Source organism: Triplophysa rosa, linkage group LG1, assembly GCF_024868665.1.
Source record: "Triplophysa rosa linkage group LG1, Trosa_1v2, whole genome shotgun sequence".
Taxonomy (NCBI): Eukaryota; Metazoa; Chordata; class Actinopteri; order Cypriniformes; family Nemacheilidae; genus Triplophysa; species Triplophysa rosa.
In genome coordinates, this window is record NC_079890.1 from 19889651 (window position 1) to 19905377 (window position 15727).

The 15727-nt window shown below is 38.1% G+C and overlaps 1 protein-coding gene across 1 annotated transcript; it reads right to left on the reverse strand.

The window, feature by feature from the left end:
- Positions 1 to 3311: 3311 nt before the first annotated feature.
- Positions 3312 to 15400, reverse strand: hsd11b2 (hydroxysteroid (11-beta) dehydrogenase 2). Its single transcript, XM_057332884.1, has 5 exons — positions 14860 to 15400; positions 6888 to 7100; positions 6146 to 6331; positions 4931 to 5068; positions 3312 to 4425 (listed from the first exon to the last, which is right to left on the reverse strand). Exons 1-5 carry the CDS (start codon positions 15131 to 15133, stop codon positions 3998 to 4000), a joined length of 1239 nt encoding a protein of 412 aa, XP_057188867.1. The 5' UTR covers positions 15134 to 15400; the 3' UTR covers positions 3312 to 3997.
- Positions 15401 to 15727: the final 327 nt, after the last annotated feature.

Sequence of the window (15727 nt, forward strand, 5' to 3'; positions counted from 1 at the left end):
GACACTGCGACACTGCTTCAGTGGATTTGAAATGTTAAACTGTTGGGTAGACTCGAATGTCTATCAGATAATAACTCGATCACTTGCTCGTTTTAATCACAAAAACAGTCCTACAAGTACTGCTGCATGTGTCGGTGATGAAGTGTTTGACTGGAAAGCCCGTGCTCATTTATGGCTGTTTATTTGAACCCATCTGTGAGGTAATGCTGGATAAGGCATTGTTGATTTTAGCAGACTGTTATTGTTGCTTTTTGAGTGGCACAATCTCCTGTCCTGTGTCATAAATACTACCCCCCCACCACCACCCACGGGTTTAGTTGTGTGTTATGAAACATGTTGTGTTTCTTTTTTTTTTACGATATCAGTATTAATCAAAACTCTTTACTTTTCTTTGTTCTTTGCCTGGTTTCTCAATTCTTGGACACGGTTGGCCTTTTCTATTAAGAGTGTGTAGATGGCACAAAATGATAAGGATGTAAACAGATTTGGAACAGGACTTGGAACTTGGATTGTCTACATGAGCACCATAGCTCAATGTGTCAGCACATGTGAAGTAACTGTTAAGCCATGCCTCTGACACCTTGAAATGGTTTGATAAGCATAGTTACCTTCCTTGCAGAGACGCATTTTCTTTTGAAATAGAAAGTTGGGAGGGACAATGTGAAAGGCTAGCCCCTTTAATAGACAATAGACAATTAGTTTACCTCATAGCCTGGCAAAACCACAGTTGTCATCTTGTTTAGTGGATGAACAATAAAGAGATTTTAGATTCTTCTCCAGCAGAGTTGAGCTCCAACCACACATGAACCAACAAATCAAGGTTTGGATTAAATGCTTGATTAGGCTTGGAGGTGTTCTTTTAAGGAGCAGGATTGAAATCCCTGTAATAATCCACTTAAAATTAGTTTATTCATTCAATTCATTCAATTCAATCCAATTTTATTTATATAGCGCTTTTCACAATGTGCATTGTTCCAAAGCAGTTTTAGAGGAGAAAATAAGAAAAACTGAAAAACACAAAAAAAGGTAAAACACAGCACAGTGCATGGTGTTTATAAGAACTTGTGAAAGTGATTAAAAGAACTTTAAAGTCAGTACGATACTTAATGGGTAACCAGTGAAGAGTTGATCACATTGGGGTTTTGTGATCATATTTTCTGGACCTGGTTAGAACTCTGGCAGCTGCATTCTGAACTAACTGTAGTTTGTTTATTGATGATGCAGGACAACCACTAATGCATTACAGTAGTCAAGTCTTGAGGTCACAAATGCATGTATAAACTTCTCTGCGTCTGCAACACATAAAACATTTCGTAACTTGGCAACATTTCTAAGGTGGAAGAAGGCTGTTTTTGTGACATTTGAGATGTGATTTTTAAATGACAGGTTGCTGTCTAATATACTGCCGAGGTCTTTAACTGTATTTGTTGGAGTAACAGTGCAGCCTTCAATTTGCAGGTTATAATCCGAAATATTCTGCTCACATGTTTTTGGTCCGATAAGTAATATTTCTGTTTTATTAGAATTTATAAGAAGGAAATTACAAGTCATCCAATGTTTTATATCTTCGATGCACTCTGCCAATTTGGATAGCTGGAAAGAATCATCTGGTCTTGATGAGATACATAGTTGAGTATCATCTGCATAACAGTGGAAGCTAATTCCATGTTTTCTAATAATGTTTCCAAGGGGCAGCATGTATATGGAGAATAGCAAAAAATAATTTATCAGTGCGTTTAAGGACGATTTTGGTATGGGATATACTTAAGGATAAGTTTTACCCTTGGTGAATAACAATTTAAAACACAAGTCTTAAGATATAACAAGAATAAACAATGTATTAAGAATAGATTTGAAAGAGCTCCGGCTCAAACAACGCGCTCTCAGCAAACATCATATAAATGAAAACCAACTGACCCTATTTCCATGGTACTCCAAGCTACCATAATTGGTATAACCTCAATGGGACTGACCAAAAAGGCTGTTACTTTAGCTCCATGTACAAAACAGTATGTTAATTATTTAGCGCAATTATGGCATCATGCCAGTTTAATGTGGAAAATATGGTACATTTTGACCTCATCAGTCATGCAAGAGTCTGTTGGCACACCTATCCAGTCAGACATATACAGTAATATTAAAAGATTATGAAACAGTGATAACTTTGATGACAAACTGATACAGATATAGCCCTTGTGACAATTTGCCCATATGAAAACCCTGGAATGCCTGCTCTCCCCTGTTGATATTAATTATTATATTAAAAAGATCTGGGTTTTACTGCTATCTATGGTCAATAAAAACATTAGAGACATATTAAACGATTTCTTAAAGGTGCTGTGTGCAATTTTTTTGGAGAATCTATTGACAGAAATGCAATATAATACACATACTGTAACTATGTGTTCAGAGGTGTATAAAGACCTTACATAATGAAGTGTTATGTTTTTATCACTTTAGAATGAGCTATTTCTATCTATATAGAATTTACCATGTTGTTTCTGCAGTAGCCCTTTATGGACCAACTGCTACACAGAGCGATATGAAATCTAAAAAAGATGTTTATTTATATATTTAAAGTTTTCTATATATAGAGCTACAGCAGAGAAGGATGAACATACTCTTTTCTGTTTCCTACGCATACACATTTGTCACATTTACATTGTTTATTGGCTGGGACACTTTGTATTGTTTAGGAACAAAGTTCTCATCAATTATGGATCAAGCAGTGGTTTACTAATCACACTGTTGTGACATCCCATGTATTCCTTATTATGTTTCAGCTATCCAAGAAAAACTCCACACTGCTCTTTCCAAAAACAATTAATGCAGATAATGAGATAAACCTGACTATCAATTAATCTACCAGGATTCTGACATAGCTTCTCAACACAGGGTATTTGGAAATTAATGGCCCCCTGCTCTCTGTGTCTGCATTTCAATTCCACGAAATCAGAAGGTCATACCAAGAATTACATAAAATGTCTGTTCTGGCCAGAAATTCTAAAACAATTATTTGGATGAAAATCAAAACCTTACAGGGCAAAAGAGCAAACAAGTCTGAACAGTCTCAACCTGTTTTACATGTGAAATATTGTTTGTTTTCAAGATAAACATGGCAAGCTCTTAAACTCATTAAACAAACTGAAATTTGTAATTGGCAACTCCAGAGCCAATTGCTAATTAACAGTGTAAGTATGTGGCTGGGTTTCAGTATAGCGATCAGAGGAGGTCACAAGCATACAGTATACAAAGATATCTGACCAGTTGAAGAACGCCTTAGTTTATGTTCTTTGATAGGAAATGCAAACACTTAGAGATTATTTAAAAAGTCAACTTTAATATACACCAAGCATGATCAAGTGAACAATTAAACATTTTCTGTACTGTTTTTCATGTTTGTATAAAATATGATACAGTGATTTATTGGAAACAAAATGGCATAAATAAGCCAAAAATGTGACAGAGAAAAAAATAAAACAAGTAACAAATACAAAACTATGGAGTAAAATACACTTTAAAAAGGACTTCTGAATTAAGGAACCGTTTCAGTCCATTGGTCACTTATCTAAAAACCCACACATATACAACCCATGATATTGTTTGACGTTGCAATCATATCTGACCCCGGTCCTGACCCGAGTAATGATCAAATTAACCACTCCAGTGTAGTAAGAAGAAAGTCTTAAAAGTTAAAATGCATTTTGCAGAATAAGGTACTGTTTATCTGTTTGGATTTTGCTTTGCCTGAGAACTTTGAATATAAATATTACATACTGTATGGGCATGAGCTTGTATTCTTATCAGGGTCAGTTGCCTTAAATGTCCCGGGGTACAACATCAACAGATGATTTGGTGCAATTCAGTGATCCACAAAATTCACAATATATACAACAAAACAAGACTTGAGAAAAGTAAAGTATACACAATGGAAACAAAATCACTATGAGCAGATCACATTAGTGGTGCTAAAAGATGTCTTTAGAATGTGCATCAACTAATCGATAATCTTTGTGAAGCTGTTATTGTTGTTACTCTTATTCATATCATTTATGTTGTTGTTGTTATTGTTGAGGCTCAGCTCCTGATATTTCCTCAGGGAACGTGGTATGACCTTCTTCTTCACAAACAGTTTCTGGAGGAACTTGTCACTGAAGCACAAAGGCAAGTAGCTGCAGATGAAGTACATGATATATAAGCCTGGCCCGGCGTAGTAGCGCACCTGGGGCTGAGGAGAGAGGAGCGCCTCCACAATGGTGTCGATTACAGGGCTCAGGTCCTCGGTGGCTGTTTTTGCGTAACTCTGAAAGAGCTCCTTGGTTTCCAGCAGGTATTCTTCTCCATATTCTTCAAGGAGGCTTGGGGGCAGGCTCTGGATCAGGTTCTTGTACTGTTTATCCCAATACTCGGTGTTACTGCTCTGTCCTGGAACATAAGGAAGAAAAAAGCTAAATATGATGTAATTTGTACCAACAAAAAAAAAGGGGGGGGGTAACAGGGACAATGTCAATATGAGGAAGAATGCAAATAGAGGTCTAATCAGTTAGTTGTGTTGTAATTCTATACCTGGATTTGGCCAAACTATCTGTTCAGTCAGCATGAGGAAAAGGGCTAAGATATCAATTCAGAATTTGATCTGTGGCCAAGCTGTAAATAAACAGCTTAAATGAGAGCTGGGCGTACTTGGTTGTTATTTCTGATATGTTATGCATTTGGGTAAAAAGTTGCAATGCTTTCATTTTTCACAATGGAGTGTAGCACTTCACAAACATATTTGACCCAACGATGGGTTCAAATAACCCAACAATTTTTAGAGTGTAGTTTATACAACAAATATTGTAGTGTCATAATTAAATATATTAGTCTTTTTCAGATTGTTTGCCACAAGATTTTACAAGGTCAAGTTTTTAAAAACTACATTTGTTACTACCTGTCTTGAAGGCAGAAGGTAAGATAATGGAGACTTTGACACCCCATGGCTCCAGCTCATGGCGAAGTGTGTTGATAAAAAGATTCAGAGCAGCTTTTGAAGCCCCGTATGAAGCCAAACAAGGGAAGGGTTGCTCTCCTACAGAATTACAGACATATACAGATACAGTCACATATACATACTGTATCTGTTGATCACAGTTTACAGCACTCAACATTTTCCTCTAATTTCTCCTCAGACGATATTGACCAATATGTTTTCCCCTGCTAATGTGTAATACCAGTTAAAACTGTGTAGCACAACTGCAGTCTGTTTCTTAGTAAACAAAAGTCTGTTTGATCACCATTTAATTTATTTTAACATCTGGAAGAATGCTTGGCTGATACGTAAAGACACAATGCTTATCTTCATTGTTGGGATGGAAACCTGATGGAGGAAAACCGGCGACCCTACGGAGCTTATACAGATTCTGACTGTTTATAAAATGTGCGGTTTTGCCTCAAGCATCTGTGGAATAAAACAGTCTGTGTTCCAAAGCTGAGATGTGAGGTGTTTTAAAGACAATTGCATATAAAATCTCAACAATAAAACTCGTTGTTCGCGACAGCTAAAACAACTTGTTCTCCTTGACAGTGAGACTGCACTGCGCTTATAGAGACATCTTTATTTAAAAGGCTGTGAGCCAGTGTTTATGAAGAACTCGACAGTGTCCTGCGCCAGCCTGTTACTCATAGTATCATACTGTTTTGGCATGACAGCGGTAAACAAATGGAGACAAAATCACGAGAGTCAGGCAAAGATAAAAAATGAAACGTGTATTTCTCCTACTGACTGCTCTCTGTGGAGGTGTTTGGTGGACATTTGAGAAGCACAGAAAACAGGTGGATCATAATATGGGCTCCGATGAGTGTTCGGTTTGGTGTGATTAGGCCCATCTGGCATAAAGTAAACATCTGACAAACTGAGAAACATTTATAAGCACTGACAGTTTTATGCGGATGGCAGAAAGAAAGAGGGCCTGAGAACTTCCTAATGAGTTTCCACAGTGAAACCGAAACCTAAAAATACTCATAAATGTCACAAATCACGATATTAATAATTTAATTTACTCTCTATTCTCCCATTTATTAAGGGTAAAGTCTAACTTGGATTGATGGTAGCTGTAAAAATTTACTAGCATTGGTGTAGGGCTCGTGTGTGTTTTTGTGTGTGTACCTGAAGGGCTGGAGATTGTTATAATCCGGCCATTAGACTGCCTCAGAAGTGGTAGGAAGGTCTTTGTGACAGAAAGCGTTCCAAAGAAGTTAACCTCCATGCATCCTCGGTAGTTGGACATGAGGGAGAGTTCAGCATCCCCAATATTCACACACAAGCCAGCATTATTGACAAGCCCCCACAGATCTAGAGGAAAAAATCATGCGCTGTATGAATCTCGAATTTGATCTTAAATTCTCAAAGATTTAATGACTTGTGTATTTTTTACTATCTTTATTTAATTTTTAAACCTGACCTTGCTGCTCCATAAACTTCTGTGACCTTGTTTTGTAAAAAGAAAAATGTGTTTTTTCTCTTGTTCTCTCTGATTGGTCTCTGGTGCTGTGGTGTATGATGTTTGAAAATAACATGAGTCCCTTGATGTGCTGCCAAACTATACAGACAGCCCCGTGAAAGCACCACCCTTCCACCCTTGTCCTCTTCCAAACATTTTTCACTTTAGACATTAACAGAACTGTGCATGCACATAATACACATTTGTGCACTTAACCAATCTGGCTAACTTGATCAGTATCTGAAAGAACTGATTTGTTGCTAGCATGATGCCAAATTTTGGTTCAACAGATATGAAAGGAAAACAACAGGCAGGTTAACCTTTAAACATTGAACACTGAAAGTGTGTTCAAAATATGCAAGCATATTAGTCTATGTGGTTATTTCATGTGTGTTGTTTTTTCTTTACCTCTCATGCCAAGCTTGGCCTTGGTGTCGAGCAGGGCTTGCTCGACCTGCTGAGGTTGAGTGATGTCTACTTGCAGAAGGGTAAGGCGTGAAGAACAGACTCTGCGTAAGTGTTTGGCTCCCTCGCCTTCCAGATTCAATACTGTTGCAAACACTTCAAACCCCATGGCATCCAGCCGTTTCGCTGTGGCATTACCAAATCCTGAATCACAACCTACAGAGGAGGGAGAAAGAAAGATGAAAACATGGCCATGTTATGTTCCATTCTCTTACTGCCTTCACTGGTGAAATGTTATCTTACTGCAATTGACATCTGAATGCCTATAAAGTTCCACAAACCACAACAGCAAATACAACAAAATGACAATTATATAAAGTCGTTATCTAACAACAGGTTTCATGATAGTGTGATCTCTGAAACATGATCACAGGAGCTCTTATCTTTATCAAATTACATAGCTGAAAGAGATATTGGTGAGAGGTATTGTTCTGTTCGAGTCCTCATCGTTTCATGGGCCATTGTGGCTTTGGGAAGCTTCATCATCACCATGTCAAAAATGCAAAATTTATACAACAAATGCACAGAGGGTTACAAATGTGTGCACTTTTCATATTGAAATCTGGGACACACACATTTACAGGTAGCAGCAGAAAATGTATAAATAAGAAAATCTGACGTCCCATCTTTACGAAGGTCATTTAGGTACAGATGTCTAAGCCCAAGAACCCAATCCATGAAGGCATGCTAAAAAGGAGAAAAACAGCTCACTGTTCTTTTGACCTTCCTCATATACGAGTTGTTCTTGGCAGTGAACAATAGTACGGTGCAGACCATGAAAACAATAGTGACATGAATAGATATACAGAGATTAATATTATTCTCAATGTGAGGTCTACAATATAATTGAACCACTGGGCTTTTTGAACTAAAAGTTTTCTGTGCATGCCAGGTTTATAGTCTTTGTTCTTTTGAAGAATTATTGTTAAAAATTGTGTTCCCAGCCAAACCAAACTGCTATATGTTCCACTTGTGTCTCTTTTGATTGGCAAGGCTGTACAATCCTTACAACAACAAAAAGCATGCAAAGAAACGTGTATTAATGTGTGTTTGTGAAGAAGAAAGACTTTATAGAGCGTGTCCTTCATATCACACACTGTTGAGAGGTCATTGCCCTAACATTTCACCTAATTTGTGAATGTGTGGCAAAGAATTTACACGCCAGTTATGATAACAGCAGTTACTAAGTGTACGGAGGACGCAAACACACACTAACAAAAATCACACCTCCGCATTTCAGTGCAACTGTTATCTAAAGGTTTTCTGAGGACATGCTGGCATCTGTCTGTACACAAGATGGGCCTTCTCTATGGGTCGCATTCACTTACCATGTACATTTACAGTATACATTTGTACATTGAACATTTTTTTGCACTTGCATTTTGGTACAAAAATTACATTTTAGGACCAACTTAAACCACATCTATACACTCTTAAAAATAAAGGTGCTTCAAAGTGTTGTAACAGCAATGCCATAGAAGAACGCTTTTTGGTTCCACAAAGAACCATTCAGTCTAAGGTTCTTTAAAGAACTATCTCTGTCTTACCTTTTTATAATCTAAAGATGCTTTGTAACACTTTATTTTACAGTGCCCTTGTTACACGTTACATGTATTTACTATAGTATTTAGTATAAATTATGCATAATTACATGTAACTAACCCTAAACCAAACCCTAATCCTAACCCTATAGTACTTGTACATAATTTTTATTACTCAGTACTTAAATTTATAATTACATTGTAACACAGGCACTAAAATAAAGTGTAACAGAACCTTTTTTCGCCACAAAGAACCTTTGGATGTTAAAGGACCAAAGTCCTTTAGACTGAAAAGGCTCTTCTATAGCATATTGAAGCACCTTTATTTTTAAGAGTGTATGCAAAAATCACAGGCTCCGGGAGGCCTTGGAAACAGAATGTGTTAAGCCAAAACATTTTTAAGTATATTATTTAGTAACTGAATTGTGTGCAATTATGTGCGATTTTTGAATTACAAAATGATGCTGCTAGACACAGTATGTCATTGGTTTAGCAATACAGTCTGTTAGGTATACTAACAGTTGACTCATGACAAGTCTGTAACACAATTACAATCACGTGTAGTTTTGACCTATATTCCGTTTAGTGTTTCAACTGGTTTTAGAAGATTGGCTTTATTCAGGAGTGCATCTTCTACGTGCATCACGCTTTTTTTATCTGTACAGGCGAGGCTGTGTGAAAAGCATTATTATGGATACGGGCTGGGTATGTATTTTGCTCATTACTAATTTACAGGCACGTGCCTCATTTATGATAATCTGGATGCATCAACACTGAAACAAGGGTAAGAACAAATTTGGGTGTGTATGTACATCACGTGTGAACCGTTTCTGTGCGAAAGGAAAGAACACTTTTTTTTTGTCAATGTGTTGTCGATACGATATACTGTACAGTATGGAATATCCTCTAATAACATACAAGCTTTTCTGTAAAAGCATAGAAAACAAGACCATTATATACCACAGTGTGTTTTTGTATTATATGTATTTATACGCGGAATTATTACTTTTTAAAACAAAGATGAAAAGGTACATTTTTTTAATTTAATACTGCCTCCCTGGAACTTAAAAACTAGTTAACTATGTTAAACAGCTTCAATACATTTTTTAAATTAAATCAAATTATCTTTGTGAGTCAAGGAAACTTAAATTATATTGAACTGACTTGAAAAATCTAGTTGTATTTTACAACTCAGTTTTTTAAGTCAGTTCAACATAATTAAGTTCAACTGACTCATAAAGCTAATTTGATGTGAGAAATTGCTCCAAAAGCAATTAGAAGAAGGGATGAGCAGAGCTCTGACAACCTGCCATTTGTACATCGGTGCCAAACCTCTCAACTTTCTGGCCCCAAAATGCTACACTTTAACCTTCCCTATCTGTTTAACCTCCTCACCTGGTTTGGCCAACAAGGCACGACAAGAATTCCCCAGGTGCCCCCTCCTCTCTTTCCCCCAAACATTTACCGCATACCATTATGTAACATTGATACGGGTATTATTAGACACCTCGGGTCTAGCATATTTCATCCCACTCTGAACTGGCTTGATTTCTGGAGTGGCTCCAGGGACATTGGGTAAAATAAGGGCCTGCCAGAGACCTGATGGGCCACAGAGGAGCACTTCTGAGTTCTCTCACACACACACAATACAGAAAAGCATGCGTATATGGTCTCACTCTCCCTCCTCCCACACAAGTGAAGGCCCCAGGACTACGGGACAGTCGGTACTGGAACTGTGTGCTGATCAGCACGGCAATATGTGGAACTTCCCTTTCCTCGGCCAACAAAAAAAAAAAATAAATGCAGTGTGAGTGATAGAGAGACATTCACCAGGTTTCCATCCAGGTTTTATGTGTGTTTTGGGAAATCGCATAAAAAATGCTGGATGGAAAAACACCATATACACCAAGTTGCTCATAAAAATGTCCAAAATTAACACAAATAGTTGTGCTTGCTTGAGGTGGGCATGTTTTTTTGTGACTTTGCCTCAGGTTATGCTACAAACTGATAATATCATATTACATCTTAACTTCAACAGGAGTGACGATTTTGGAACGTTGTAATGTAACTTTGCTGCAAAAAATGTAGCTGCTTTAAAAATGTAAATTTCCACTTAACTTACATCTGCAATTTGGATAAAGTAAACCTGGATGTTTACCCACATACTGTACACATCTTGTTTTGTGGGATCACATGCGAAACCTGATGGGATGAGTAGAAGGGATTAATCATGCTTCCTCATGCTGTCCTCCGCATGCACACACAATGAGACGACCTCTACGTATCTCATTTCACATTACCCTTCCTAACACATAAGGCCGTGTTCAGACCTGACTTCTTTTTCGAAGCTGCTAGCTTCTGTTTTACATTACAATCCTATGGCGTAAACCGTGTTTTCAAAAAACGTCTTTTTAAGTTGAAAAAAGTTCAACTTTTCAGAAAAAAACGCCCTAGGTCAAGCTCCTTTTCACAGCTAACCAATGACAAGCGAGTAGCGAGACCTGTCATTTCCATAACAACATGCGAGGAACGTGATTGGTCGAGCAAGATCCTTATCTAAAAACTAAAATGGCGGCCGAAGCGCTGCTTTGAACATATTTTTATATGAATTAAAGTTTATTTTTTACTTTTAATAACATTCGATTGCATTTCTAGCAAGAAATTAGTACTGTAGTTTTAAAATATGTGGTTGGTTTTTGCAAAGATGGTCTCTGTTTATAATTCAAATAGACTTCCGTTACTCTGCCTATATGAATCCCGTGTGCTGAGCTGCCTTCATGCACAAACGCTGCCAGCTTTTCTTTTTACTAAAAAAAGCGCTCTTGTCAACTTTTTTTTGTCAAAAAAGACGTCAAGTGTGTTCATGGCCTAATATCACATGGTACTTAGCAGCTCATTTAGAGATCCGGACTGATCGACTGATGAAAAATGCTGGAGTTCAGCAATGCTTTTAATTATCTAAACTACAGTTTGAGGTTATACTACACAAACAGAGTCTAATAAAACTCAGGTGGGGATTGTGGGAAAAAACGTAATTAAGAGAACTTGTAAGGAGCCAAGTTGGGTGGCACTGATATTTACCTTGTGTTTGCAGAACACCATGATAGTGAGGACAGATGAAGAATCGAGAACGTGTGTGGGATGAATGTGTGTGAGAGTGTACGTAACTCTAGAAGTTCACACCTTCATGGTGTTAGAACCTGGTGTTAATCACAGCTTAGTTGAGTCGACACGGTTTATTGGGAGGTGAAATTAAGAGAGAGAAAGACAAGAAGGGAGAGAGAAATGCGAATAGATGAGTTTTTGAGCAAAGATGAGAGGTGAGTTTCCTGGAAGCAGATACTTTTAGGCCACGTTTAAACGATGTAAAACGAAAAAGTTTGTGTCACGTACACATGACAGAGTTATCAAAACTGTCTCCATTTACATGGATCCAGGAAAACGGATAGAAACGCCGTAGTATGCACGCCAGGCCAGTCGATGGCGATGTTGTTGTGTAAAGAAACATGACGTGCCTTGGCACATACACATGAACAGTTATACGGCAAAAGTGCTTTTTAATACCGTTGGTCGACGTATATGTGTGTAGTCTGGCGAATGTAAATAGTGTGTATCCGCTGGTCTTATTGGTGCAGCAAATCCACATTTTGCTGGGGAAACATTAATAAATAGTCAAGCAGCAAGTTCTCACAGTACAGAAAGCCGCCATATTGTTTTGGCTGTACTTGCGCGACCGAGCGCGTAATACGCATTGCGCGCGACGTCATCGTTTTCAGAAAGTTCCGTCTTGCAGTTTACATGGAAACGAAAAAGATGGCGTTTTCAAAATGTTGCACGTTGAGACCCGTCTTCAAAAGTTTACGTTTTCAGTCCCAGTCCCCCGTCTAAACAAACGGCCAAGTTTGTTATACATTTTTTTGCATTTTATTTTCTTGGACAATTCTCTCTGTCTCTCTTTCAATTGTATTTATGGGTTTTAGAGTTAAATATACTACAAAATACAGATCATATCACACAACCCTATCGCACCCCCTAACTCCCCATCCCCAGTGCCACAAGAGAGTATAAATAGCATTACAGAACTCCCTAAAACATTCCCAAAGCAGGAACTTTCCGAAAGCTGCTGAGTGACATGTAAAGGCTTTGTCTGTTGGCTTTTTTCCTATTTGACTTTTGCCAGATTACTGGTGTGGCTGATTTTAGTTTGTGTAGTCATCCAATCCTGTAACCTTAACCCCCCGCCTCAAAGCAATTCAAGCTCTAACTGTGCTTTTCTGCTGGCTCCGTAAGAGGTTTAAAGTTTTTTTTTCTTTTCTGGCGAAAAGAGTTTTCTGGTGGAGTGATTTAACCAAGCATTGAAAAGGGCAATTACAAATATTTACACAAACGTATGGCTTCACAGTGTGTACTATTGAGAAACAAAGTAAATAAAATTAAGAAAACAAAACTCTAGCTCGGCGGCAACCTCAGAAGATCACATCTGTTCTCTCTCTCTCTCTCATTGTTTGTGTGTGTGTGTGCACATCTTTATAAATAAATGGGGGTTGATGGGGCTGGTTACCATGTCAATACAGACAGCAGACAACTTCGGGGCATTTAGGTACTGAATTATTTCTGAGAATCTCACTTCCATCAACTAGTCATAACTATTACTGATTCACCTGACTCTCTTGCATTATGTAAACCAACTCAAGGGAAATTGGCATGAAAATTCAGGTTGGAAAAACGTAATACTTGGGTAAAAAATTAACCGGCACAAACATTTAACTTAACAGTTAAAACCTAATTTGTAGTGACACTCAGTTTAAAATCTGAGAAAACACACCCCGAGTCCACAAAGAAAAAGGAACAGTCTAAAATAATGTCAGCTTGTGTGAGAGAGTGGCATAAATGTGTATTATATTATATTTGACATCTATAATACAGGGTATATTTACACACACATACCTGTATCAGACATTCAAATTTAATAACTCTTACTCTTATATTTCAGCAAGAAGTACATTTAATTACTACAGTGCACTTTTCATGTAAGTTCAACTCCCTCTTCTGTTGTTTGCCTCAGGCCTGTAGATACAAAAGCCTTATAATTAATATCTAAGCACATACTATAGCACTGAAAGTTGAGTGTTCAAATAAGTAATACGGCTCCATAAGGAGCTTAAGATCCAGATTTAAAGCAGGAGTTCCAAAATGGCTTAACAGTAAAATAAATGAAAAATAAATGAAAACACGTAATTGCTTATTATTCCCCAAGGTCTAAACTAGTGTTTCCACAATGTTGTTAGATTCTTTTAAATATTAGCTTATTTAAAATTTCACAGATACACGAACAGAGAAAGTGGGAGAGACATGCAAATGAAAAGAGAAAGGGTCAACTGCTGAAACTTTAATGTGGCATAGCCGTTTTGAAGTCTGCTGACTGGACAAAATGTGCAGAGTACGTACAGTGAATACAGCACTTGACATTACAGCAAGAAGCTCACCGCAGCTGAAGAAGAACTGAAGAGTACTTAAGAAACAGTGCGAATGGACAAGGCCAGTTTTCAAAAACAAGTTAAAGAAAGGTTCACCCGGCACACAGCAGCACTTTGATTTGATTTCTGGCTTATACTGAGTATGTGTTGCATGAGATAGTTTTACTTTAAATCAGATTAACTAAGAAACAGGCAAATCGTCTGAAAGAACTCTCTAGTTTTGAAGACATCAAATTCGAAGGAGAAATGATTCAAATGCAAGACCAACAACATTGTGTTTGCACCACATGTTTGTCTGAATAGTATACACAAAGGTCAATCCAGTTATTAAGTAACCATTATGGTAAGCATTACATATTGATTGGCTTCAAGCCATTTAGAGTAATAGGATGTTGTTTGAATGAAAAATACAGCATGTCCAGGATAAAGTTTGCTTGTACTCAAACATATGACAAAAGATGTTTTTATGAGTAGGAATAGGATTTATTAGGAAAGACATTATTACGGGATTCAGAACACAAAGGACATTTAATCCCTGGGAATGTAACATGTACTGGCAAGGAGTATTTATGTGTCTACAAATTTGCTTACACAATCCCAATACAGGGAAAACAAGTTCTCATTTCACCTTTGAAAGTTAATGAATCATTAAATGCAACAATCATCGGATTTCGGATAACAGGATCCAACCGCTTGACCTAGATTTCTCGGCTCTTCTGTACAATCACTGCATATCAATTCACGTGCCTTTTAGGTCAATACTCGAGCTGTAATGATCCATGAGTCACAATACAAGATAACAAAACAAAGCTAACAATAAGCAATAAAATCAGCTCAGTTATTAAAGTGAAGGAATTGTGTTTGTCCTGTTTCATCTCAATAGTTTTTTACCCTTACCTGTGATGAAGACCACCTTGCCCTCAACTGGCAGTGATGGCTTGGGGGTGGCCCATGTGAAGTACAGCCAGCAGGAGACACAGAGGACCAATCTTGCAAGCACAGCGGGCATGCACAGGGCACACAGTCTCTCCACCAACAGAGTGGCACCCAGCCATGCCACCACCGAGGGCATGGCACCGATGTGGGATGCCAGAAACTTCTTCACCGCTCCACAAACAAAGATGGACATCACGCCAATGTAAATCCAGAAAGACACCGCATAGTCTTCCATTCTACTGGAGGTGGAAATGCTTTATACGCTCTCCCTGCCCGTTTTCTCTGCTGAACTGGTATTGGCACCTTTCCCTCTTGTTTTTCCTTCTCTCTCTTTGTCACTGTCTCTTTCTCAAGTGGGATCACACTTACAAATGAGCAACCATGTGCCTACTCAATTCCCTGCAATCTCAAGCTCAGGCAGGCTGACATGCACACGCGCACGCATACGCACACCTCAAATGTTCCAACTCGGAGTAGGAGTGTAGGAGCTGGTGAACAGATCTGTCTGACTCTGTGTGTGAATATATAGTGTACTCTGCAGGAGAGGGGAGGGACTAAGCTCAAGCAGATGTAATCAAAGCCCAATGGCCAAAGCTTTGCTGCATGTCAAGTACCCCCCATCTCCCCTGCATTACATGTATTTGTCCCCTTTCCAAAAAGCCATGTGCTCTTCATGTCTTTCTCTTTTTACTTGCTTCCAGCATTATTTGCTGTTTGCATAGTACAAGCTTTCCTGTGGTTGAGTGGTTAGACCATGGCGCTAGCAACACCAAGGTCATGAGTTCGATCCCAGTGATTGCAAATACTTAAAAAAAACAAATGTATAGTA